Raw genomic sequence first — 25,010 nt, forward strand, 5'->3', positions numbered from 1 at the left:
CCGACTAACTCACTGACACACTGGCAAAACAGCTGATAAAGCAAACTACCAACTCACTAACAAACTAAATAAATGAAAGATTAGCTGAGTAACTGATAAGCTAACTAATTGATAGTATAACTAATCATATAACCAGTAAACTAACTAACTAACTAACTAACTAACTAACTAACTAACTAACTAACTAACTAACTAACTAACTAACTAACTAACTAACTAACTAACTACCTAACTAACTAACTAACTAACTAACTAACTAATTAACTAACTAAATCAATGAATGAATATCTAACTAATTGATAAGCAAACAAACTAGCAAAATTAAAATGAAAAGCTAACTAACTTGTTGATTGATATTCTAACTAGCCTAATTAGATAACTAACTAACTCACCAACTAATTAATTAACTAACTAATCAAATCAATGACTGAATAGCTAACTTACTGTTTAGATAAAAAATTAGCAAAGTGAACAAAAAAACTAACTTGCCGATCTATCAGCTAACTAGCTAGGTAATTAATTAATGGACTAACTTGCTGATCCATCAACTAACTATAGCTAAAGAACGGACTAACTTACTGACTAACAAACACACTATCTAAAAATGACTGACTAAATCAATGACTGAATAGCTAACTAATTGATAAGTAAATAAATTAACAAAGTAAACGAAAAACTAACTAACCACTTGATGATCTGTCAATTAACTGGTTAACTGGCTACCTATCTAACTAACTAACTAACTAACTAACTAAGTAACTAACTAACAAACTAACTACCGTAATTTCCGGACTATAAGCCGCTACTTTTTCCCCTCGTTCTGGTCCCTGCGGCTTATACAAGGGTGCGGCTTATTTACGGCCTGTTCTTCTCCGACACAGACGAAGAGGATTTCGGTGGTTTTAGTACACAGGAGGAAGACGATGACACAATGATTAAAGACTGACTTTTCATATACCGGTAGGCTGGTTATTTTGATAACGTACAGGCGAGCACTTTGTATTACTTTGCACCGTTGTATTATTTGTACTCTGCACGAATGCTGTTTGCCATGTCAAAGATGTGAAAGTTTGATTGAATGATTGAAAGATTTATTGTTAATAAATGGAACGCTTTGCGTTCCCAAACAGTCATCTCTGTCCCGACAATCCCCTCCGTGGTAGCAGGAACCCCTATATACTACGGTAATTACACATCAAAACCCTGCGGCTTATAGTCGGGTGCGGCTTATATATGGAGCAATCTGTATTTTCCCCTAAAGTTAGCTGGTGCGGCTTATAGTCAGGTGCGGCTTATAGTCCGGAAATTACGGTAACTAAATGCATGAATAGCTGACTTACTGATAAGCTCACTAATTTGCAAAGTACCGTAAAACTGCGTGAAAACTGACTGATAAGCTAGCTAACTGATAAGCTAACTAATAAACCAACCAATTGACTGATAATCTGATTACCTGACAAATTAAATATGTAACTAACTGATTAGGGCAGCACAGTGAGACAGGGGTTAGTGCGTGTGCCTCACAACAAGAAGGTCCTGGGTTTGATCCCCGGGCTCAAGGTCTTTCTGTGTGGAGTTTGTACGTTTTCCCCTTGACTGTGTGGGTTCCCACCGGGTACTCCGGCTTTCTCCCACCTCTAAGGACATGCACCTGGGGACAGGTTAAATTGGCTCTAGTGTGTGAGTGTGAATGTTGTCTGTCTGTCTGTGTTGGCCCTGTGACAAGCGGGAGACAAAGGATGGATGGACTAACTGGCTAGCAGAGTACCTTCGTGATGGAGTGACTGAGTAAGGAATAGAACAACTAACTAAATATCTTACCTGCTGCTTTTAGGTAATAATGTTGTGGTTGCAATGCATCATATTCAAACGTGGTATGTAAATGAAGTAACCAAACTAGCGTATGTATTGTGCGCCATCAAAGACTGTACCTGTTTGTTTGTCTGGGCGAAGAGCACTCCGACGCCCTCTATTGGCAGGCCGGTGTAGCCCAGAGGACAGGCCTCGCAACGGAAGCCGGGCGCCGTGTTGACGCACTTCACCCCGGGGAAGCAGGGGTTAAACTGACACTGAGAGGAGAAGAAGAGCGTAAAAATCGAAACCGGTCGCATTTCAGCCCAGAGATCTGGGAAGCGCTGCCGATGTCACCAGCTGAAACAAATGGACTATATCATATTCACTTTTATTAAATACCACAAGACTCTGTGTTCCCTTCAATAATCCCACTGTGAGATTTTGTTACAAAATAAAAAGCTTTGTCTTATTTCCAGCAGACCTTTTGACGCCTGCTTCGACCTTTTTTTCATTGAAACGAATCTAAAAAAATCTAATCTGCCTCAACTCCAATGGCCTTCTATTCTGGTTGGCCCCCTGACTTCTCTGTTTGCAGTTGGCCAAGCTACTTTTTATGTCGGACCTAATTCCTCCCTTTTGCTTTGGAATTTTGAAAATGTTCTTGTTTTTGGGATGTCTGGAATCCGTCCCTTGGGGGGAGGGTATGGTCCGTGTACCTTCCGTTCATTCTATTTCCAATTCTCAAATGCAAATCAAAAAACACATTTCAGGCCATGCTAATCAGGCATATTTGGTCAGTGCATGACTGCAAGCTAATCGATGCTAACATGCTATGTAGGCTAGCTGTATGTACATATTGCATCATTATGCCTTGTTTGTAGGTATATTTGAGCTCATTTAATATCCTTTACTTGTATCCTCTTTGTATATTATTTAGTTTTTCATGTCTCATGACACATTACCATATTGGCTGTGTTTCTGATAGTTGTTTGTGTGCCATGTTGTTCTAGACCACAGCAAACATTACCTAGCTTGCCAAAGATTGTAATAAATCCATTAGAAGAAGACAGCCTGCCGTTTCCTTTAACTTGGACACACATATCTATACCTTTGGCCATTCTAAGACAGTCATTTCCAGGAGTTATCGCACCTTCTTAGTAGCCTCTGATTTACTAATGTTTTCCAATGTTGTAAAAATGTGTAGAATAAATGTTAAATTTCAACATTTCTGTAACGAAGATTTGCTTCAGCCTGCGACACATAGTCATTTTGATAGTAGGCTAATGTAGACACTTACATCATGTGTTATCTTCATTAAACACTTATATAAGACCTCTAAAGGCCTTAGTGCGTGGACAGCACCTTTTAGCTCTTATTTCCAAAATTGTGTACACTACTGAATTGGGGTCTTATGCCGCTTATGTGGACACTTATACTGCTATCTGGTGGTGTCAGAAGAGTATAACATACAATGGAATTCGGAAAAAAAAGTGTAAAAAAAAATAATTAGCATGTCACTGCACATGAAGTACACGTTTGTGTACTTATGGACTAAGTACATCATATCAAAAGATGATTTTTAGTTTTTATTCTAATTAGGGTCCAATAAGCCCAAATAGCAAAGAACATTTAAAAACAGCATGTAAACAAACAGCTTGGGCCTTAAGAGGTTGTCATTTTGATAGTAGGCTATTATAGCTAATACAGACACTTACGTCGTGTGTTGTCTTCATTATAACATTTATATACGGCTTTTCATTTTTTTGCGTCTCCAGACAGATTCGTTTTTTGTATTTTTGGTCCAATATGGCTCTTTCAACGTTTTTGGTTGCCTACCCCTGAACTAAATAAACAGCTCTAATAATATTACTGTATTTAAAAAAAAAAAAAAGAAAACTGTTTTTTTTAATGAAATTCTACCCAAACATTTAATAAAGTCAAATACAAATAAGGCAACAGGAGAAGTATCCAATACTTCCCTTTTCTAATGTAAATCTGTACAGCAGATATGGGCATCTATATCAACAATATGATTTGCCTGAGTGGCTGAGCAGGACAGATTAAAAAATAAATAAATAAATACGAAAATGTATTTTACTTTATTTTTTTAATTGATTAAGAATTGTTACAAATAAGAATTGCGGTTAATTCGAAAATCCATTTTTCTGACACCCCTACTTTTGACTACCTAAAGTTGAGCTACTTTTGTGTAAGGTTAATTAATGACTGCGCCCGTGACGCCTGAGGTGCATGCACGACACTCACAGTGGCACTTTGCATGTGCAATTTATGCAATGTATCATCCCTGTGTCCTCTGAATGTGTTTTGATTAAAAGCTGAAGCCCCTCTGCGATTCAACTGTAGGCGCATCCGTAAACAACACATTTAACAAACAAAATGGTAATTTCCCTCCCCGTGTTACATAGATCATTATTGTTTTATCTCGGTACACCACATATGCAATATTCATAAGCTACGCCACACAAAACGCTGACTAGGCCTTTACGTATCGAAGGTCCAGGTCAAGGACTCCTCATTAGCATAACTTCCGCTCACACTGGAAGGCGACGAGATACCTCGTCCACGTCGTCGCAGTTGAAGCCGTCTCCCGTGAATCCGTCGGGACAAGGGCCGCATTCCACGCCATCCGCCGTCTCCCGGCACATGTGGTCGCGGAAACACACCCCCGGGCCACATTTTGGTTTGACCACTTCAGTTCCACCCAGACCTTGGAATAAAAAAAAAAAAAATTGGTAACACTTTAGTATGGGGAACATATTCTAAGTAACAAAGACTTAATTTAGAGTTATTTGGACACTAGGAGAACATATAAAGGTTAGGGTTAGCTAAGGTTAGGGTTACTAATAAGCAATAATTCTGAGGTTATGGAGTGAAGACTCTTAGTTAATGGCTTACTGGTTGTATAATAAGGCAATGCAGAATAAGACATTAATAAGTACAAGGGTTAACCCTTGTGTGGTGTTCGGGTCTGTGGGACCCGTTTTCATTTTGTATTAAAAGAAAAATGATACAATTAATTAATTTTTCAAACTGAGACTCACTAAATTTGGCTCATTTTCTGTGAAGAACATATATCAGAATACATATTTAATGACCACACACCATACACTCCCCCTACACATTTCTATTACATATAAGATGTACGGGTCCACTGGACCCGGGGCTAATAGAAGTGTGGAAATTGATGTTCTGTGTACTACACGCACCCACACACACACACACACACACACACACACACACACACACACACACACACACACACACACACACACACACACACACACACACACACACACACACACACACACACACACACACACACACACACACACACACACACACACACACACACACACACACACACACCAGGCCTACACAGGAGGAGGACAGAGTGTAGGTACACAGAACATCAGAAGGTCAAATGTGCGAGAAAATGAGAGCAGACAGTGTTGACAAACAATGTTGCAACCTGGCGTGGGAACCACAGTTGCAGAAACACAAAAGAAGAATCCCTGTGGGATGCAGTAACTGGCAGAAAAAATTTCCGTGCAACGTTCATATTGTTGTTACTCAGCCAGCGTTTGTGGGTTTTAATGTCTCACAATCAAACACTTTTATGTTAAAATACTGAACAGATGTTTATTGGGATAAGGTAAACATCTGTTCAGTATTTTAACATAAAAGTGTTTGATTGGGAGGCATTAAAAGCCACAAAATGCAACGGGTCCATCAGACCCACAAACGCTGGCTGACTAACAACAATATGAACATTACACAAGGGTTAAGAGCCAATATGTTACTAATGAATAACTAATTATTGGTGAATATGTTAAAGTGTCACCAAATATTTCAATCAAATGTTTTTGATTTTTAACACAACCGTTTTTGGCGATGAACTTACCACAGGCCTGGCACTCAGAGATGGTGTTTGTGAGGAAGGAGGTCTCTTTGACCTGCAGAGTAAGGTAAGGGTTAAAGTCCAAAAACTGAAGAATACGATCAGAGGACTTACCTGCTGGATGAGGATGTCTTTTAGCTCGTTTATCACCTTGGTTAAATCCATCATTTGATTGGACAGCTGCTTGGTGTTGACCCCTGACACAAAGAACGCGTTTCAGCGAAATGTATCATTCCACAATGACCGGCGGTTAGAACCTTACCAAGGGTTTGGACCGAGTCTCGTTGCTGGAAATGACAGTCTTGCAGCGAAGCCACATTCTCAAACGTGTCTCCAACCACCAGCTTGAGCTCGTCTAAGCCCTCCTGTGAGCATAAAGGCGTGAGTGAAACCTCCACGGTGGTGCTTTAAGATTGAAGGGCATGGGGGGGTAACCTGGTCTTTGGTCAACATGGTCTTCAGCTCCACCATGCTGTAGCCCGCTGGCAAACCCTGGAAAGCGGCGGGGAGATCCCGGATGGTCTCCACTAGCTTGCAGTCCAGATGTATGTCGACTCCACCCGCACCGCCGGGCTGCTGGAGACCCCTCAGGTGGAACAACAGCTTGTGGACCTGACCGTCTGCCAGCACCAGATTGTTGAAGGTCACAGAGCTCGTCCTCTTGTCCGTCCGAAGGTAGCGCAGCACGCCTGTGGGAGGGAACCAGGAAGTGACACAAATGAGAGAGGGATAATGACAATTATAACCACTAATTATTATTATTCCATCCATTTACTACCACTTGTCCCTCTTGGGGTTTCTGGGGGGTGGGGTGTGTGGGTGGGTGGAGCCTATCCCAGCATAAATTATTAGTATTATTTTTTTGCTTAAACATTTGATTTGTATATTTTTAATTAATAAGCACACTCATATAAAACGTTTTTGCTGGATATGTTTGGTCGCTACCTATATATATATATATATTTTCATCGTACGGCAAACTGTCTGTTTAATTGTGCATATGACAATAAACAATCTTGAATCTTGAATCTTGAAAAAGTGAGAAAAACATTAATGAATTTCATCTCTTCTGGTATATTTAAAAAAAACTAGTAAAATAAAAATAAGAAAGTAAAAGCTAAATACATTTTGTAAAAAAAAACAACAAAGTGTTACATTGTTTTGTACAATCGTACCAACTAACCTAAAGCTTTTCAGCATTGAATTGATTTTATATTTGTCTTACAAGTATTTATTCCAGCCTTGCGTAGTAAAAAAGTAAAAAAAACTAATGATTACATGAAAATTGTAAAAACAAGAGTAGAGATGTCCGATAATGGCTTTTTTTTGCCAATATCCGATATTCCGATATTGTCCAACTCTTAATTGCCGATTCCGGTATCACATTAACACATTATTATGCCTAATTTTGTTGTGATTCCCCGCTGGATGCATTAAACAATGTAACAAGGTTACAAAATAAATCAACTCAAGTTATGGAAAAAAATGCCAACATGGCACTGCCATATTTATTATTGAAGTCACAAAGTGCATTATTTTTTTTAACATGCCTCAAAACAGCAGCTTGGAATTTGGGACATGCTCTCCCTGAGAGAGCATAAGGAGGTTGAGGTGGGCGGGGTTGAGGTGGGGGGGTGTAGGGGTTAGCGGTGGGTGCATATTGTAGCGTCCCGGAAGAGTTAGTGCTGCAAGGGGTTCTGGGTATTTGTTCTGTTGTGTTTATGTTGTGTTACGGTGCGGATGTTCTCCCGAAATGTGTTTGTCATTCTTGTTTGGTGTGGGTTCACAGTGTGGCGCATATTTGTAACAGTGTTAAAGTTGTTTATACGTCCACCCTCAGTGTGACCTGTATGGCTGTTGATCAAGTATGCCTTGCATTCACTTGTGTGTGTGAAAAGCCATAGGTATTATGTGACTGGGCCGGCACGCAAAGGCAGTGCCTTTAAGGTTTATTGGCGCTCTGTACTCCTCCCTACGTCCGTGTACACAGCCCCGTTTTAAAAAGTCATACATTTTACTTTTTGAAACCGATACCGATAATTTTGAAACCGATACCAATAATTTCCGATATTACATTTTAAAGCATTTATCGGCCGATAATATCGGCAGTCCAATATTATCGGACATCTCTAAACAAGAGGGATGTGAATCTTACAGCAACTCATGAATCATGATTCACTATCGATTCAAATTCTTGCGGTGACGATTCGATTCAGGATCGATTCTCCATTGAAATTGATTATCGCAATATATCATGGCATTGTACGTTACATGGTCTGTAATTTTACACTGGCCACAAATATTACATATTCTTGTAAAATAGAACCTCTGACTTGTTTTTAATGAACACGTAGGCCTACTGCGCTATTGTATTTTAATGGTGGTCATTATGGTTGTTCTTGGAGAGCCAAGTGTTTTCTGAGGGGGTTCTTGGTGAAAAAAGTTTGCCAACGACTGATCTATTTTAACGGATGCCAGTTAGCATAGCGTTGCCAAAGTATGTTAAGTCGACCTCACACTCGGGTAGGGATGGTTGCCCAATTCAGTCGGTACTTCTAGAGCAGTGTTTTTCAACCTTTTTTGAGCCAAGGCACATTTTTGTCATTGAAAAAATGCGGAGGCACACCACCAGCAGAAAACATAAAAACATTAAACTCAGTAGCTGATATTGACAATAACAAGTTGTTCTCGCAAGTTTTGGATAAGAATTCAAACCATAACCAACCATGTATGACTATGGCTCTTGTCTCAAAGTACTGTCACATCACGCTGTGACTTATTTGGTTTTTTTTGGTGTCTTCCTGTGTGTAGTGTTTTAGTTCTTGTCTTGCGCTCTTATTTTGGTGTTTTTTCCTGTTTTGTTGGTATTTTTCCTGTAAAAGTTTCATGTCTTCTGTACATTGTTGATTGTCATGTCCTGTTTGGATGTAATTTGTGGACGCCGTCTGATCCACACGCTGTAAGTCTTTGCTGTCGTCCAGCATTCTGTTTTTGTTTACTTTGCAACCAGTTCAGTTTTAGTTTCGTTTTGCATAGCCTTCCCTAAGCTTTAGTGCCTTTTCTTAGCGGCACTCGCCTTTTGTCTATTTTTGGTTTAAGCATTAGACACCTTTTTACCTGCACGCTGTCATCTGCATATTGTGATCACAACAAACCAGGTTTACAAAGCAGTTAGCTACCGGCTGCTACCTACTGATATGAAAGAGTACAACATGGTTACTCTGCCGAGCTCTAGACAGCGCCGACACTCAAGAACGGCACATTTGCAAATTATTACTGGTTTGCAAAAAATATTTTTAACCCAAATAGGAGAAATTACATATTCTCCCATGGCACACCAGACTCTATCTCACGGCACACTTGAAAAACACTGTTCTAGAGGTACGGAGCAAAGTCTGTCAGTACTAGGCTGACCATACGTCCTCTTTTCCCCGGACATGTCCTCTTTTGCGGGGGTGTCCGGGCGATGTTTCTTAAATGCCTCAAATGTCCAGCATTTTGAATTAGGGTTGCGTGTATTTTTCAATGTACGCCCAGGGTTAAGTTAAGAAGGGGTTAAAAAAAACAAACTGAAGGTGCGCGCACGCAGAAACATTCGTGAGGGAGGGGCAGAGACACAGAGCGAGAGAGCTAGTGAGTGGAGACTGAGACATGAAAACGAGAAATGCCGAAACGTAAATGCAACTTCACGGATGATTTGCGGGAAAAGTATTCGTGTTTTCGTCCTGGCCGTGACACATGGAAAGCAGAATGCACTGTGTGCAAAGCAGGAACGTATGTATCTGTGGCAAATAAAGGGGCCAACGATCTACAAGCCCATATCGACACTACAAAGCACAAAACAGCTGTGCAGGGCGAGAGCTCGTCTGCTGTTTTTTGTTTAAATTTAATTAACTTGTTTTGAGGCATTATTTATGTTTATATACAAGAAGTTATTTTGAATATTTCTACCTCTGCACTTTTTTTTTCCAAAACTGTGAATGCTACAGAATATAAGTGTGACTTATTTTGTTGTACTGTCAAGCAGTGTTGGCGTTAACACACTTTTTGTGTCTTTTTAACGCATTGAAATCAGAAAGGACGCACATTATTAATTTTTTTACATTTTTTTTTTTACCATTTGTGGCCCACAGCTAATGTTTTAAAGGCCCACGGCACATTCTAAAAATACTATTAAAATAAACAAAAACATAACAAAAGTGAAATAAAAAAGCTTCAAGGTGAAATGTAATTTAGAAAAAGTTGCAATGTTGACTAATAAAACAAAGCTGTTCTTTTTTCTTTCAAACGGTCATTGCTCAAAACATAATATTGAATCAAAATCAATGTTATTATGAATTATTGACCTATTAAAGGTTCCGATTACTTCACATCAAATATTCCACTTTGAAAAATATTTTTGGTGGAAGATTTTGCATATTTTGTGTGTTTGCCATAAAAAACATAGTTTTGTTTGACAAAAAAGGGCGGAAAACAAACAAACAAAAAAAACAACATAAAAAAACCTAAAACATTTTGAAATGAGTAATAGATCCGAAGTTGATGTAGACTCCAGAGATTTAAGTGTTAAATATAAAATGTATGTATGCCCTGGCACACCATTATCATCATTTCATGACCCAAGCAAAACACTTTTTACACTATTATACTGAAATAAATACACCTACAACTTATTCAATAAAAACATAGACAAAACTACCAGCAGCGGTAAAGTTCAGATCCATTTAGGAAAGAAGAAAGTGAATGAATGTTTATAACTGAATACATTTACATATGTATACACATTTGTTTTCTTTTGTATGATCTTTTTTTAATGAATTAAGTAACGTTTATGACGACCTTATTCCAAAACACAACATAGAATGTGAGATACAATAGGATAATGCATACATTTGTCATTTGTTTTCAAAACGCTTACAAAAAAGTGGTACCCCAAAAATTTACTGTGGGACCCCATTTTCATGACTTGATGGCGTGCCTGGGACCCCATTTTGAAAATTCCTAGCGCCAACACTGCTGTCAACAGAGGAGAAAAAATGCTTTATTTAAAAAAAAAATATATTTATAAAGCAAGTTCGAGTATCATTGGCAAATTTTCACCTAGACCCGGCCTTGGCGTGGTGCCCGCCTTGGCACGCATATATATGTGTCCTCTTTTTGGGATTTCAGAATATGGTCAGCCTAGTCGGTACCCCTGGGTAAAATGAAACCGTGCCATATTTCGATAACTTTGTTGCACGTGACGTCACATTTGCTTGCAGCGTCCTTACCAGGCTCTTTTCAAAATGTGCTAGCTCGATGCTAATTCACATTAGATTTGCTGTCGATTAGCATTAGTGATTTTACCAACCCCAAAACCAGTGAAGTTGGCACGTTGTGTAAATCGTAAAAAAAAAACAGAATACAATGATTTGCAAATCCTTTTCAACCTATATTCAAATAAATAGACTGCAAAAAAAAATACTTTACGTTCGAACTGAAAAACGTGGTTATTTTTTTCAAATATTAGCTCATTTGGAATTTGATGCCTACAACATGTTTCAAAAAAGTGAAAGTTACCCATGTTTTGGGCACTAATACACCCCCATCACAGACACTGGCTTTTGAACTTTACGCCTATAACAGTCCGGATGGTTCTTTTCCTCTTTGTTCCAGAGGACACGACATCCACAGTTTCCAAAAACAATTTGAAATGTGGACTTGTCAGACCATATACCGTAGAACACTTTTACACTTTACATCAGTCCATCAGGTTTTGGAGCAACATATGTTGCCATCCAAGCAACGTTATCATGGACGCCCCTGCTTATTTCAGCAAGACAATGCCAAGCCACGTGTTTACAACAGCGTGGCTTCATATTAAAAGAGTGCAGGTACTAGACTGGCCTGCCTGTAGTCCTGAAAATTTGTGGCGCATTATGAAGCGTACAATACGACAACGAAGACCCCGGACTGTTGAACACCTTAAGCTGTACATCAAGCAAGAATAAGAAATAATTCCACCTGAAAAGCTTAAAAAATTGGTCTCCTCAGTTCCCAAACGTTAAATGAGTGTTGTTAAAAGGAAAGCGTTGTTAAAGGTAAGTTAATGGTTATTTGCAAACAATTTTTTAGTTTCTCAGTTCGAACATTAAATATCTTGTCTTTGCAGTTGAAAAGGATTTGCAAATCATTGTATTCTGTTTTTATTTACCAATTACACAACGTGCCAACTTCACTGGTTTTGGGTTTTGTACATGACGATTGCAACACCTTCAAATTCGGGAATGAAAACTACAGCTAAGATGCACGTTACAATCGAACAGCTGTTGTGTACAATACTTATACTATACTGTAATACTACAGTATAAACACGATGACAGCTCTTAACACAATAATAAACTGGCACATTCAATTTAATGGCAAAAACTACTTTCTGACAAAGTAGTCTATACACAACTGCCATCTAATTTATTGGATTGCAGCTGCCTGCAAAGTCTACTACAGTACATAACAGTGCAGTACAGTACTTGCAAATGAGAAACAGAAGTGTAGGATACACAATATCAACTGGGGAGCTGAACTAACTATTCCCTCACGCTTGGCAGAGGTAACAAAGTCATCATGTTAGAAAAATACACCCATCAGTGTGATTCCAGGTTGCCCTGTGGTACGCCACTTCCTGGTTAATAGCAGCGATTACGTCTGGACTGAGAGAAGCACTGAGCTTCCATTTGAGTGAAGGTCTCAAGTTTCTCTCACAGAGCAAATCTGAATCTTTGATGGAGAACGTGTCTAACAAGTCCACTGCACACATCTCATCTACTCTCTTGTACGTCCCTTTTTAGGCCTGTTTTCCCTTGAATACCATACATTGCGGACTATCAGCGGCTACAGATTTTCCATGCTTTGAACCCTGCGGCTTATAAAACGGTGCGGTTAATTCATGGAATTTTCTTCGCTAACGGCCATAATGTTTCGTATTCAGCAAATCATTGGGATTCAACACAAGCAAAGACACTGAAATGGCGTGTTACTGTTTGTGCTATGGCGCCGTCTTTTGGATGAATTTGCTCACTGCAGGTGCAACGGGTTGAACGTCTACAGTATTTACTTCCCTTTTAGTGCTTTAAACCGGAAGCACACGTTTCATCTTTTAGTTCTCGTTAGCGTTACTACTCGTGTTATGCCCGTTTGATTGTAGACTCTTACTGACACCCTTGTGGCGATAGGAATATACTACGCTTGATTTGTTTAGGCACTTCCTGGGTTGACGATGTCAGGAAGTCAGTTCATGAGACAATTGAGAAGCAGACAAGTTGTGTTAGCTCTTACAAGCCTTGGAAAAGATAAGTCTGTAAGTAAACTGTTGAACTTGTTTATATAACTCATTATTAAGGGGGGAAGTGGTTCAATTTGATAGTAAGATGTTTATTAAAAAACTGTTTTAATGGATGTTTTGAAGACTTAAAATGGCTGCCAGTCATATCTTTTCACCATTGAAATAGTTTCAACATTCATAAGTATTTATTTGATGATAGTATTGTATATTTGTGTAAAGCTAATATTTACATATTGTTTATTACATTTCAGTATGTTGTTTGAATCACATAGCTTATACAATTGTCATTGTGTGCATTTCAGTTTTACAAAAAGACAAAGCAAGATCAACGACAATAAAGAGCCTAAATGGACTCATCTGCTTTGGAACTTTATTAAAACGTCTTGGATTGTTTGTTAGCTGTCTGCCAAGCTGTGTAACCTCATTACATATAGTGAGGGCAGAACAACTCATATGGATTGTGTCACGATTGGGTCGCATCTTACTGCGGGGTTTGTTCCCCCGGGATGCAGACTGACCACTCCGGACAGGACGTGCAGTTAGGAACATGATTTATTTGTCGAAATCAAACAAGTACCAAAAACGGAAAACAAGCCAGAGGAAAAACGTGCCGATCGCACTGGACGCTAAAGCTAACACTTGGCATAGACTAGAGATAAGGAATACTCACGTAACTATGGCAAGAAGCAAACAATGAAGCCAGACTGAGCGTGGCGAGCAAGGTGAATAAATAGCTCTCTGATTAGTGGTTGACAGCAGCTGAGCGTGCCGACCACTAACCAGAAGCAGGTGAACCCAATTAATCCCCATGGAAACTGAAACAAACCCAGAGATGCACAAATAGGAACTAAGGGAGTCCAAAACTAACAAAACATAACAAAACATGATCCGAGCCACGGATCACGACAGATTCTTTATCCATCAGTCCAAACATTTGTAAGTTTTACAATATATCTAAAGCAATTCATACCTACTAAACTGCCCCATGTGTGATGTCTGTAGGGGGGTTTTCATGCATATTTGTACGTGCTATCATGATGTTATGAAGTTAGCATCATTAGAATTAGCTAATATGCTAACACGTTTACAATTGTCTGTGTTAGTATTATTAATTTACAATGGCATTCCTTTTGTATTGTTTCAGTTTGGTAAATTCACCAAAACGTCACCGTGGAGTTTATGAGTCTGTTTAACTGATTGGAGAGCGAGCTTCTGCAGCTAGTGGGTCCATGACAATAACTCGTTTTACTGCCGTGTTACAGGCATCGTTTGTAAACAATTAAGGTATAAGCGTAAATAAGCATTTGCAAAACCTTTTGTGTAAATACAGGGTCTCTGCAGGTTTCAACAAGCCAAATTTAAGACTTTTTTAAGACCATAATGAATACAATTTAAGACTCATTTCACATCGATACAGGCAAACAAGTACAAAAGACTGGAAGGAAAATTGGAGGCCCGGAATTACTTGCAAAGTATATGAATTTATTCACAGCTCTTACAGATTGGAATACAAAACGCTTAACCTAATTAAAAACACCAGAAACCTCTGTGTTGTGAACCAAGATTTGTTTGGATGTCAGAATTAAAAAAATTACCCGGGCAGCACAGGTAGTTCCGTTGTGTAGTTACTTACGTTACAGCGAAACATTTCAAAGTGAGACTGAAGTTTATGCATGATTTAAATAAAAGCAACTTCAATAGATTTTTAAGACCTTTCAAAATCATATTTAAGACATTTTAGGAGATTTTAGACATTATAAGGCCTTAAATTCAAATGATTGAATTTAAGACTTTTTTAGACTTTTTAAGACCCGGTGGATACCCTGAAATAACTCACTTCACAACGAATATATCTGCGGCTTATAGTCCGGTGCGGCTAATATATAGGAAAAAAAATGTCTTCCAAAATTTTGTGGATGCGGCTCATACACCGATGGTCTGGAAAACACGGAAAATGTCAACTTAATCACATCTCTAGGGGACTTTCTTTCTGCATGTCTTGTCAAAATATTGTCAATAATTGATCAAAACAAATAGCATAACAAGTAAAAAAAAAAAAGTAGGCTTGTGCATATAAAGCGTTACATTTTTCTCAGTGTAAGCTGTTTGCCCGGAGACAACATCAGCATTAAAGGTTTACACCATAATTAAAGTCACAAAGAGCATCCATGCGTGGTTGACCATGGTTATGCAACGCTTATTCAGCGCTCTGATTCATTTATGAAGAGTGCTGCAATAAAGTTGGCACATTTGCATTAATAAACAGCCAGTGAATGCTTATTTGTGTGTCGTTAGAAACTGCCAGATGACAGATTCTTTATTTATTAACATAATGGTAATCACCGATGCTTTTTGAGCATGTGGAGAAATAGGAGCTACCTTTGTTGAGTTTGCCCATCACGGTGAACTCAAAGTGCTTGCTGTTGTCCCGGGGGTTGTAGAGGCCGAACACCGTGGTTCCGGTCTTGGGTTGCAACTTGAAGGAGGCCAGGATGAAAGCTTCGTTGGCCCCCTGCTCGACAAGACCCCCCTGCAGCAGGTCCGGCAGGCAGTCGGGCGAGTTGAGCAGATCATACACTGTTGATGGAGGATGCTGTGAGATGAATATTTAGCAACCTGGGGCCATGCACAGATCACAGAGTAAACAACACCAGGAATCATCAAGAAGAGCATGTTGTCAATCAAAAGCGCACCGACGCTTATCTGCGATCAGATCTGTTTATTTGCCCATGTTTCCAGACCCGTCGTGGCAGTTTTGGCGAAAAACAGCCGACGGCGTACACTTGAGGTCACGGTTATCCTTTAATAATGTGACTTCGGAGCGTGCCAAGCCACTTGAGGATGTGGGGTGGATGTGTGGGCCGCCATCTGCACACATCATTAATGCATAAGCAGCCTGAAAAACCCCCCCCCAAAAAAAACAGCAGACGGCGAGGCCCTCTATCGCGAGTGAGCAAAATTGCTCCCAAATGCTTGACAAAAAGTGCCCCTCGTCGGCATCTTGCTCGCTTCGTTGCAACTGAAACTAAACTTAAAGTGCCAGCATCGTTTTGCACTAAGGAATCTTAAAGCTTTCGGGAATTAAATAGGATTTTGTACAAAAAATGGTCGGCAGTGGTCTCAAACTCAATTTACCTGGGGGTTGCTGGAGGTAGTATTTACTTCCCTTTAATGCTTTAACCCGGAAGTACACGTGCCGTTTCGTCTTCTAGTTCTCCATAGCGTTCTACTCGTATGGATTCTTTATTCATCAGTCCAAACGCTTGTAAGATTTACAATATAACTAAAGCAATTCATACTTGCTAAATTCCCCCATGTGTGATGTCTGTAGGGGGTTTTTCATGCATATTTGCACGTGCTATCATAATGTTAGCTAGTTAGCGTCATTAGCATTTGCTAATATGCTAGCACGTTTACAAGTGTCTGTGTTAGTATTATTAACTTACAATGGCATTCTTTTTGTGTTGTTTCAGTTTCGTAAAGTCACCAAAACGTCACCATGGAGTTTATGAGTCTGTTTAGTTGATTGGAGAGCAAGCTTCTGCAGCTAGTGGGTCCATGACAATAACTTATGTTTTTTTTTTTTGATCAGCTGTGATACTGCCGTGTTACAGGCACCGTTTGGAAACAATTAAAGTATGTAAAAAAACATTTACAAAATCAAAATCTGTCTTAGGCTTATAGTGGTTCGGCTAATATACAGTATGTGAAATCTTCTCAATTTTTGTGGGTGCGGCTTAAAGGCCTACTGAAACCCACTACTACCAACGACACAGTCTGATAGTTTATATGTCAATGATGAAATCTTAACATTGCAACACATGCCAATACGTCCGGGTTAACTTATAAAGTGCAATTTTAAATTTCCTGCGAAACTTCCGGTTGAAAACGTCTAAGTATGATGACGTTTGCGCGTGACGTCAATGGTTGAAGCGGAAGTATTGGGACACATTGTATCCCAATACAAACAGCTCTGTTTTCATCGCAAAATTCCACAGTATTCTGGACATCTGTGTTGGTGAATCTTTTGCAATTTGTTTAATGAACAATGGAGACAGCAAAGAAGAAAGCTATAGGTAGGATCGGTGTATTAGCGGCTGGCTGCAGCAACACAACCAGGAAGACTTTGACTTGGATAGCAGACGCGCTATCTGACGCTAGCCGCCGACCGCATCGATGATCGGGTGAAGTTCTTCGTCGCGCCGTCAATCGCTGGAACGCAGGTGAGCACGGGTGTCGATGAGCAGATGAGGGCTGGCGTAGGTGGAGCGCTAAGGTTTTTATCATAGCTCTGACGAGGTCCCGTAGCTAAGTTAGCTTCAATGGCGTCGTTAGCAACAGCATTGCTAGGTTTCGACAGGCGGCACAGCATTAACCGTGTGGTTACAGGTCCAGTGTTTGGTTCGGTGTCTCCTGATAGTAGTATTGTTGATCTTCTGTCTATCCTTCCAGTCAGGGGCTTATTTCTTCTGTTTCTATCTGCATTTAAGCACGATGCTATCACGTTAGCTCCATAGCTAAAGTGCTTCACCGATGTATTGTCGTGGAGATAAAAGTCACTGTGAATGTCCATTTCGTGTTCTCGACTCTTATTTTCAAGAGGATTTAGTATCCGAGGTGGTTTAAAATACAAATCTGTGATCCACAATAGAACAAGGAGAGAGTGTGGAATCCAATGAGCCCTTGTACCTAAGTTACGGTCAGAGCGAAAAAAGATACGTCCTGCACTGCACTCTAGTCCTTCACTCTCACGTTCCATCATCTACGAATCTTTCATCCTCGCTCAAATTAATGGGGTAATCGTCGCTTTCTCGGTCCAAATCGCTCTCGCTGCTGGTGTAAACAATGGAGAAATGTGAGGAGCCCTTCAACCTGTGACGTCACACTACTTCCGGTACAGGCAAGGCTTTTTTTATCTGCGACCAAAAGTTGCGAACTTTATCGTCGATGTTCTCTACTAAATACTTTCAGCAAAAATATGGCAATATCGCGAAATGATCAAGTATGACACATAGAAGGGATCTGCTATCCCCATTTAGATTAAAACAATTCATTTCAGTAGGCCTTTAAATACCGGTGCGCTCTATACGGTAGATATGGAAAAGCTGCTGATGGTGTGTTTGACGTAGAAGCAGCTGGAAGGCGATATCATAGACACCCGCTCAATAACGTAAACGCTGTATATTATCGTTACTTTGTAAAACTACTGTACATGCTATTGTATGCTTTTTTTCATCCAATATTTCTCCTCTAAGAGTTAGATTTTTCTCTTTCAAGTACATGTTTAAATAAATTATGGTGTTTTGGGAGGGCCAAGCACCAATTAAATTGTGTGCCTCTGCGTTTCTGCTATGTGTGAGTGACAGGCATAAAATCTCTACCTCGCTCGGGAAGAAATCTTTTGGCGCAATCAGTCGATCTGTGTGTAAAAATCTCCAGACCCCAAATAAAAGATTTTCAAGGGGGGAAAAAAAAAAACACAAAGCAGCATGTCCACCATCTTTGTTCAGTCAAAATGTAATAAATCGCCTTGCTTTTTGCGCAATTTCCTGCCAGGTGTTAAGTCATCAAGATAGCCTGGAGGGTGTTATACAACTCCTCTCTGACTTGTGTGTACTAAAAGTCATGAGGGATAGTCGTACCACATTGAGCTCAATACACACAAGTGTGTTTAAGGTTTACACTCGCACACACACACACGCACACAACATTTTGTAGCGTTCATAAGTCTTGTGGACAGAGCGTTTTGTGTGGGTCAGGGTCGTCGTACACCAGAGAGCCAGAGAAAGTACCTTATTTCACCCGGTAATAAAGCTCTTCGTAAAGCAAAAAGTAGTTTTTCTTCAAGGCCATAAAGTGAATTTGTGTCTTTTTCACTCCGCTGCTTGAATCAATCACCGACACCAGAAGGCAAGCAGGGCTTCATTCCGCACATTAAGGCTTAACAAATACCTCACTTTGGATTAGGACTGCTCTCTCGTCTCTTTAAGTACAGCAAAAAAACCTCTAAAGTTGTTGGACAATTTGGCCCCAAAAAACGCATCTCTGAGGTCAAACACAACTTTGAATTTCAAAGTGCACTCATGAAAAAAAACAACAACCCTGCAGCAGTTCGGCAAGCATCAAAGGATTCATGAGCTTTTTCTTTGGCTTTTTTGTTGCACTTATTCCAAAATAAGTCCAGAAAAAGAATAATATACACCTGAAGCAACGTGGTGTGGGCTCACTTTCACAGCATTGATTGTAAATCATGTAAATAATGTAAATAATTCAATGTATATACTCTGATGATTATCTTGTGTGATGACTGTATTATGATGTTAGTATATATTTGATAGTATATATCTGTATCATGAATCAATTTAAGTGGATCCCGACTTAAACAAGTTGAAAAACTTATTACCATTTAGTGGTCAATTGTACGGAATATGTACTTCACTGTGCAATCTACTAATAAAAGTTTCAATCAATCAAAAAAAAGCATCACAATGTTTTATCGGTTTCATGTTTTACTATCAATCACGGTAAACCTCTTTTTTCACTGGTGTGAATAAAAAGGAAGTGTTTTAAATTTTTCAGAATATCCTTTTGAAAGCAAGCGTCGTCTGCAGTTGATATTAACTCCATTTTCAAACCCCTCATTCTACGAACTTTTAGATTTACGAATCATAGGTTGAATAAAAAATATTGGTAACACTTTAGTATGGGGAACACATATTCACCATTAATTAGTTGCTTATTAACATGCAAATAAGTAACATATAGGCTCTTAATTAGTCATTATTAAGTACTTATTAATGCCTTATTTGCATGGCCTTATTATACAACCAGTAAGCCATTAACTAAGAGTCTTCCCTCAATAACCTCAGAATTATTGCTAATTAGCAACCTTAACCCTAACCCTTATATGTTCCCGCTGTGTCCAAATAACTCTAAATTAAGTCTTTGTTACTTTAATAAGCAACTAATTAATGGTGAATATGTTCCCCATACTAAAGTGTTACCAAAAATGTGTTTGGTGAACGACTTTTGTCTTTGTGTACGAACGTTTTATTCATCCATTGTGTGTCTCACAGTGTAGTCATCTTGTGCCCGGCAGCACATGCATTGTCAGCAGAGCAGTGCAGTTGTTAGCTAATGTGCTCATTTTTATATCGGGTTGCTTTTAGTGTTGTCCCGATACCAATATTTTGGTACCGGTAACAAAATTATTTTGATACTTTTCGGTACTTTTCTAAATAGAGGGGACCACAAAAAAATTGCATTTTTGGCTTTATTTTAACAAAATATCTTACGGTACATTAAACTGCAACGTACAAAGGCGCAGGACTAAATTTGACCAAATGGTGGGGTCTATCAGAGGCATACAGTCATGGAACAGGCTGCCAGCCCATGTCAGAAACTGTGACACCTATTTAACATTTAAAACTGCACTGAAACACTGGTTAAAAACTAATCAGACATGCACGCATAATTAGATTAGTCATATGTTTTTTGGTTTGTTGTTTGTTTTATTTGTTTTATTTTTGTTTTTTGCTCATGGTCTGTGCTTACGGTAGCTTGTAATGTGTAATGTTTTGTGATTTATGTATTCTTTTGTATCATGACCTGTTGAATGTTTACTGTATTAACCTGCCTTAGGACAACCGATGAAAAATAGTTATTGTGCTAACTCCGGCATATTTACATTGTTGCTCTATGTTGATGAATATGCATTGTCCTAATTCAAATAAATAAATAAATATGTTTATTATTGCAGGTTTGTTCTTAAATAAAATAGTGAACATACAAGACAACTTGTCTTTTATTAGTAAATAAGCAAAAAAAAGGCTCCTAATTTAGCTACGTATGCAGTAACATATTGTGTCATTTTCCATTCTATTATTTTTTCAAAATTATTAAGGACAAGTGGTAGAAAATGAATCTACTTGTTCATTTACTGTTAATATCTGCTCACTTTCTCTCTTAACATGTTCTATCTACAATTCTGTTAAAATGTAATAATCACTTATTCTTATGTTGTTTGATACTTTACATTTGTTTTGGATGATACCACACATTTGTGCGGACCGGTACTTTTCAAAGGCGGTATAGTACCGAATATGATTCATTAGTATCGTGGTACTATACTAATACTGGTATAACGTACAACCCTAGTTGCTTTTAAGTGTTCTTTAACCTTCTTACAACATTGTTGTAGTTTTGACAGCTTAATAGGAGTCCAAAGAAAGTAATGTACAAGCAATGTGTGGTTTGAAGCATTCAGGAAGTATCCACAGCGTTGTCAACACCGCTTTGTCTCCTCCTCCCTCTCCTGCTATTTTTTATTCCTAATAAAAGTTTTGTGATTTCAAACTGTGAGTGCACCACAGTGTTAGTGACAATGTGTGTGTGTGTGTGCGCAACTAGTTGTTGTTTTGGCTTTGTTGTTAAATATAAAGTTGATCCATCACCCGCTTTTTAAGATTGTTTAATATACAGTGCTGTATAGCGCCCTATATTGTGTTCAAAGTGTACAAACTTTTACTAAAATATAGACTTCTGTCAAGGCTGGAACCCATTTTTCATGTGTACATTGTTTCCTAACATTTTCTATTTATAAACCCTGTTCAAGAACCGATTAAGTTCATAAATCGAGGTTCCACTGTAGTTCTTTTGTCAGAGTCACACATTTCGGTAAAAAAAACAACAACCTTGTTATGCAAAACACAAGTGTCCACTGCAGTGGACGCTGGTTCTAAGGTGTATATAAAGCAGTTAAAACTTTACCTGTTCTATTATTTTTGTTTTCATTATTTTTAAGGGAATCTATTCTAAATTTAAACACAATTGTTAAGATTGTGACTTAAAGGCCTACTGAAACCCACTACTACCGACCACGCAGTCTGATAGTTTATATATCAATGATGACATCTTAACATTATAACACATGCCAATAACTTATAAAGTGACATTTTAAATTTGCCGCTAAACTTCCGGTTCGAAACGCCTCTGAGGATGACGTATGCGCGTGACGTAGACCGGGGAACACGGGTATGCCTTCCACATTGAAGCCAATACGAAAAAGCTCTGTTTTCATTTCATAATTCCACAGTATTCTGGACATCTGTGTTCGTGAATCTGTTTCAATCATGTTCATTGCATTATGAAGAAGGAAGCTGGGCAAGCAAAGAAGAAAGTTGTCGGTGCGAAATGGACGTATTTTTCGAACGTAGTCAGCCACAACAGTACACAGCCGGCGCTTCTTTGTTTACATTCCCGAAAGATGCAGTCAACATGGAAGAACTCGGATAACAGAGACTCTAACCAGGAGGACTTTTGACTTCGATACACAGACGCCTGTAGAGAACTGGGACAACACAGACTCTTTACCAGGATTACTTTGATTTGGATGACAAAGACGCAGACGTGCTACTGTGAGTATGCAGCTTTGGCTTCTAAACATTTGATCGCTTGACCGTATGTCCGCAACTTTTTTTTGCGTATGTACGTAACTTTTTTAAAATATATAAGCTTTATGAACCTTGGGTTAGGTGAATGGTCTTTTGGGCTGAGTGATTGTGTGTGTTGATCAGGTGTTTGAATTGTATTGGCGTGTTCTATGGAGCTAGGAGCTAGCATAGGAGCTAGGAGCTAGCATAACACGTACCGTACCGTACGTGCGCGTCACGTACGTAACTTTTTAAAAATATATAAGCTTTATGAACCTTGGGTTAGGTGAACGGTCTTTTGGGCTGAGTGATTGTGTGTGTTGATCAGGTGTTTGAATTGCATTGGCGTGTTCTATGGAGCTAGGAGCTAGCATAGGAGCTAGGAGCTAGCATAACACGTACCGTACCGTACGTGCGCGTCACTTACGTAACTTTTTAAAAATATATAAGCTTTATGAACCTTGGGTTAGGTGAACGGTCTTTTGGGCTGAGCGATTGTGTGTGTTGATCAGGTGTTTGAATTGTATTGGCGTGTTCTATGGAGCTAGGAGCTAGCAGAGGAGCTAGGAGCTAGCATAACAAACACGCAGGTGTTTTTATGCAGGATTAATTTGTGGCATGTTAAATATAAGCCTGGTTGTGTTGTGGCTAATAGAGTATATATATGTCTTGTGTTTATTTACTGTTGTAGTCATTCGCAGCTGAATATCAGGTCACCCCCGGCTCTCACAGCATCTTCCCTATCTGAATAGCTTCAACTCCCCACTAGTCCTTCACTTGCACTTTACTCATCCACAAATCTTTCATCCTCGCTCAAATTAATGGGGAAATTGTCGCTTTCTCGGTCCAAATCTCTCTCACTTCATGCGGCCATCATTGTAAACAATAGGGAACTTTGCGTATATGTTCAACTGACTACGTCACGCTACTTCCGGTAGGGGCAAGCCTTTTTTTTTATCAGATACCAAAAGTTGCAATCTTTATCGTCGTTGTTCTATACTAAATCCTTTCAGCAAAAATATGGCAATATCGCGAAATGATCAAGTATGACACATAGAATAGATCTGCTATCCCCGTTTAAATAAAAAAAATTCATTTCAGTAGGCTTTTAACATTAATGCAGACTGATTTTGTGTTTTGTTTCCACATTTAATTGTATTCTTTTTTAACAGTCCTTTTCTGTACATATTTAACAATGTGAAAAACAAACAAAAACAATGCATCTGCATCGCAAAATCACGTTTGCCTTATTAATAGTGCCAGTTTATTCATCTTTACAGCTGTTTGTAAAAGTTACTTAAATAGTTACTTTAAAGGAGAACTGCACTTTTTTTGGAATTTTGCCTGTCATTCACAATAATTATGAAAGACATGACGACGGATGTATTTCTTTTTTAATGCCTTCTAATTTGTAAATAAACGTAAATAAAAGTCATCTTACAGCGAAGCCAATGGGAGGTTCTCTATTTCGCTCATAATATTCAATAAAAGTAACATCCAAAAAGTGCCAACAATACTCCATCTACATTTCTTGATTTGATTAGTGATATTGTTATTACAAGTGCTAACGCAGACGAACTATTTATAGCGGCTCCGTGATCATGAACTTGTGTGTAGTGTTTGCATCTTCGAGTGGTAAGCTGCTTCCTCGCTTCCCTGCTCCCTGGACATTTATTGTAGATTATAAATCATGCATCTCACCTGGATAGAAGAAGGCTGAGGACGTATTGTGACAAGTTGGTAAACTTTGACAGTCAAATTAGGCTTGGAAATGGCGAGAAAGACCCGAAAAGACTCTTGGCTCCACTTCCCTTTTCGTTGCGACGATTATGAGTCATTCTTCATATAAATAGGAATATATATACTAGGGGTGTGGGAAAAAATCGATTCGAATTCGAATCGCGATTCTCACGTTGTGCGATTCAGAATCGATTCTCATTTTTTAAAAATCGATTTAAAAAAAAAAAAAAATTTTTTATTAATTTTTTTTTTTTTTTTTTAAATTAATCAATCCAACAAAACAATACACAATAATACCATAACAATGCAATCCAATTCCAAAACCAAACCCGACCCAGCAACACTCAGAACTGCAATAAACAGAGCAATTGAGAGGAGACACAAACATGACACAGAGCAAACCAAAAGTAGTGAAACAAAAATGAATATTATCAACAACAGTATAAATATTAGTTACAATTTCAACATAGCAGTGATTAAAAATCCCTCATTGACATTATCATTGACACTATTGTTCATTTTTTATTTTTTTTATTTTTATTAATGTTTGTAATGATAATATCAATGAGGGATTTTTAATCACTGCTATGTTGAAATTGTTACTAATATTGATACTGTTGTTGATAATATTCCTTTTTGTCTCACTACTTGTGTGTCCTCAATTGCTCTCAATTGCTCTGTTTATTGCTATTCTGAATGTTGCTGGGTCGGGTTTTGTTTTGAAATTGTATTGCATTATTATGGTATTGTTGTGTATTGTTTTCATTAAAATTTTTTTAAAAAAAATTGTTTTTTAATCGAGAAT

At 38.7% G+C, this 25,010-nt stretch overlaps 1 protein-coding gene across 2 annotated transcripts in view; it reads right to left on the reverse strand.

Moving 5' to 3' along the window:
* Window positions 1-25,010, reverse strand: part of thbs4b (thrombospondin 4b) — a 53,356-nt gene that overhangs the window by 25,892 nt on the left and 2,454 nt on the right. Inside the window, exons 3-9 of one of the 2 annotated variants that reach the window (XM_062031199.1) lie at window positions 15,414-15,611; window positions 6,149-6,402; window positions 5,976-6,078; window positions 5,828-5,910; window positions 5,717-5,768; window positions 4,371-4,522; window positions 1,932-2,069 (exon numbers count right to left, since the gene is read on the reverse strand). In XM_062031199.1, coding sequence (XP_061887183.1) covers window positions 1,932-2,069; window positions 4,371-4,522; window positions 5,717-5,768; window positions 5,828-5,910; window positions 5,976-6,078; window positions 6,149-6,402; window positions 15,414-15,611 — 980 coding nt within the window. The remainder of the gene's footprint in view (window positions 1-1,931; window positions 2,070-4,370; window positions 4,523-5,716; window positions 5,769-5,827; window positions 5,911-5,975; window positions 6,079-6,148; window positions 6,403-15,413; window positions 15,612-25,010) is intronic. The other variant, XM_062031200.1, reaches the window with a different exon arrangement.

The sequence above is a fragment of the Entelurus aequoreus genome, linkage group LG21 (assembly GCF_033978785.1).
Source record: "Entelurus aequoreus isolate RoL-2023_Sb linkage group LG21, RoL_Eaeq_v1.1, whole genome shotgun sequence".
Lineage (NCBI taxonomy): Eukaryota > Metazoa > Chordata > Actinopteri > Syngnathiformes > Syngnathidae > Entelurus > Entelurus aequoreus.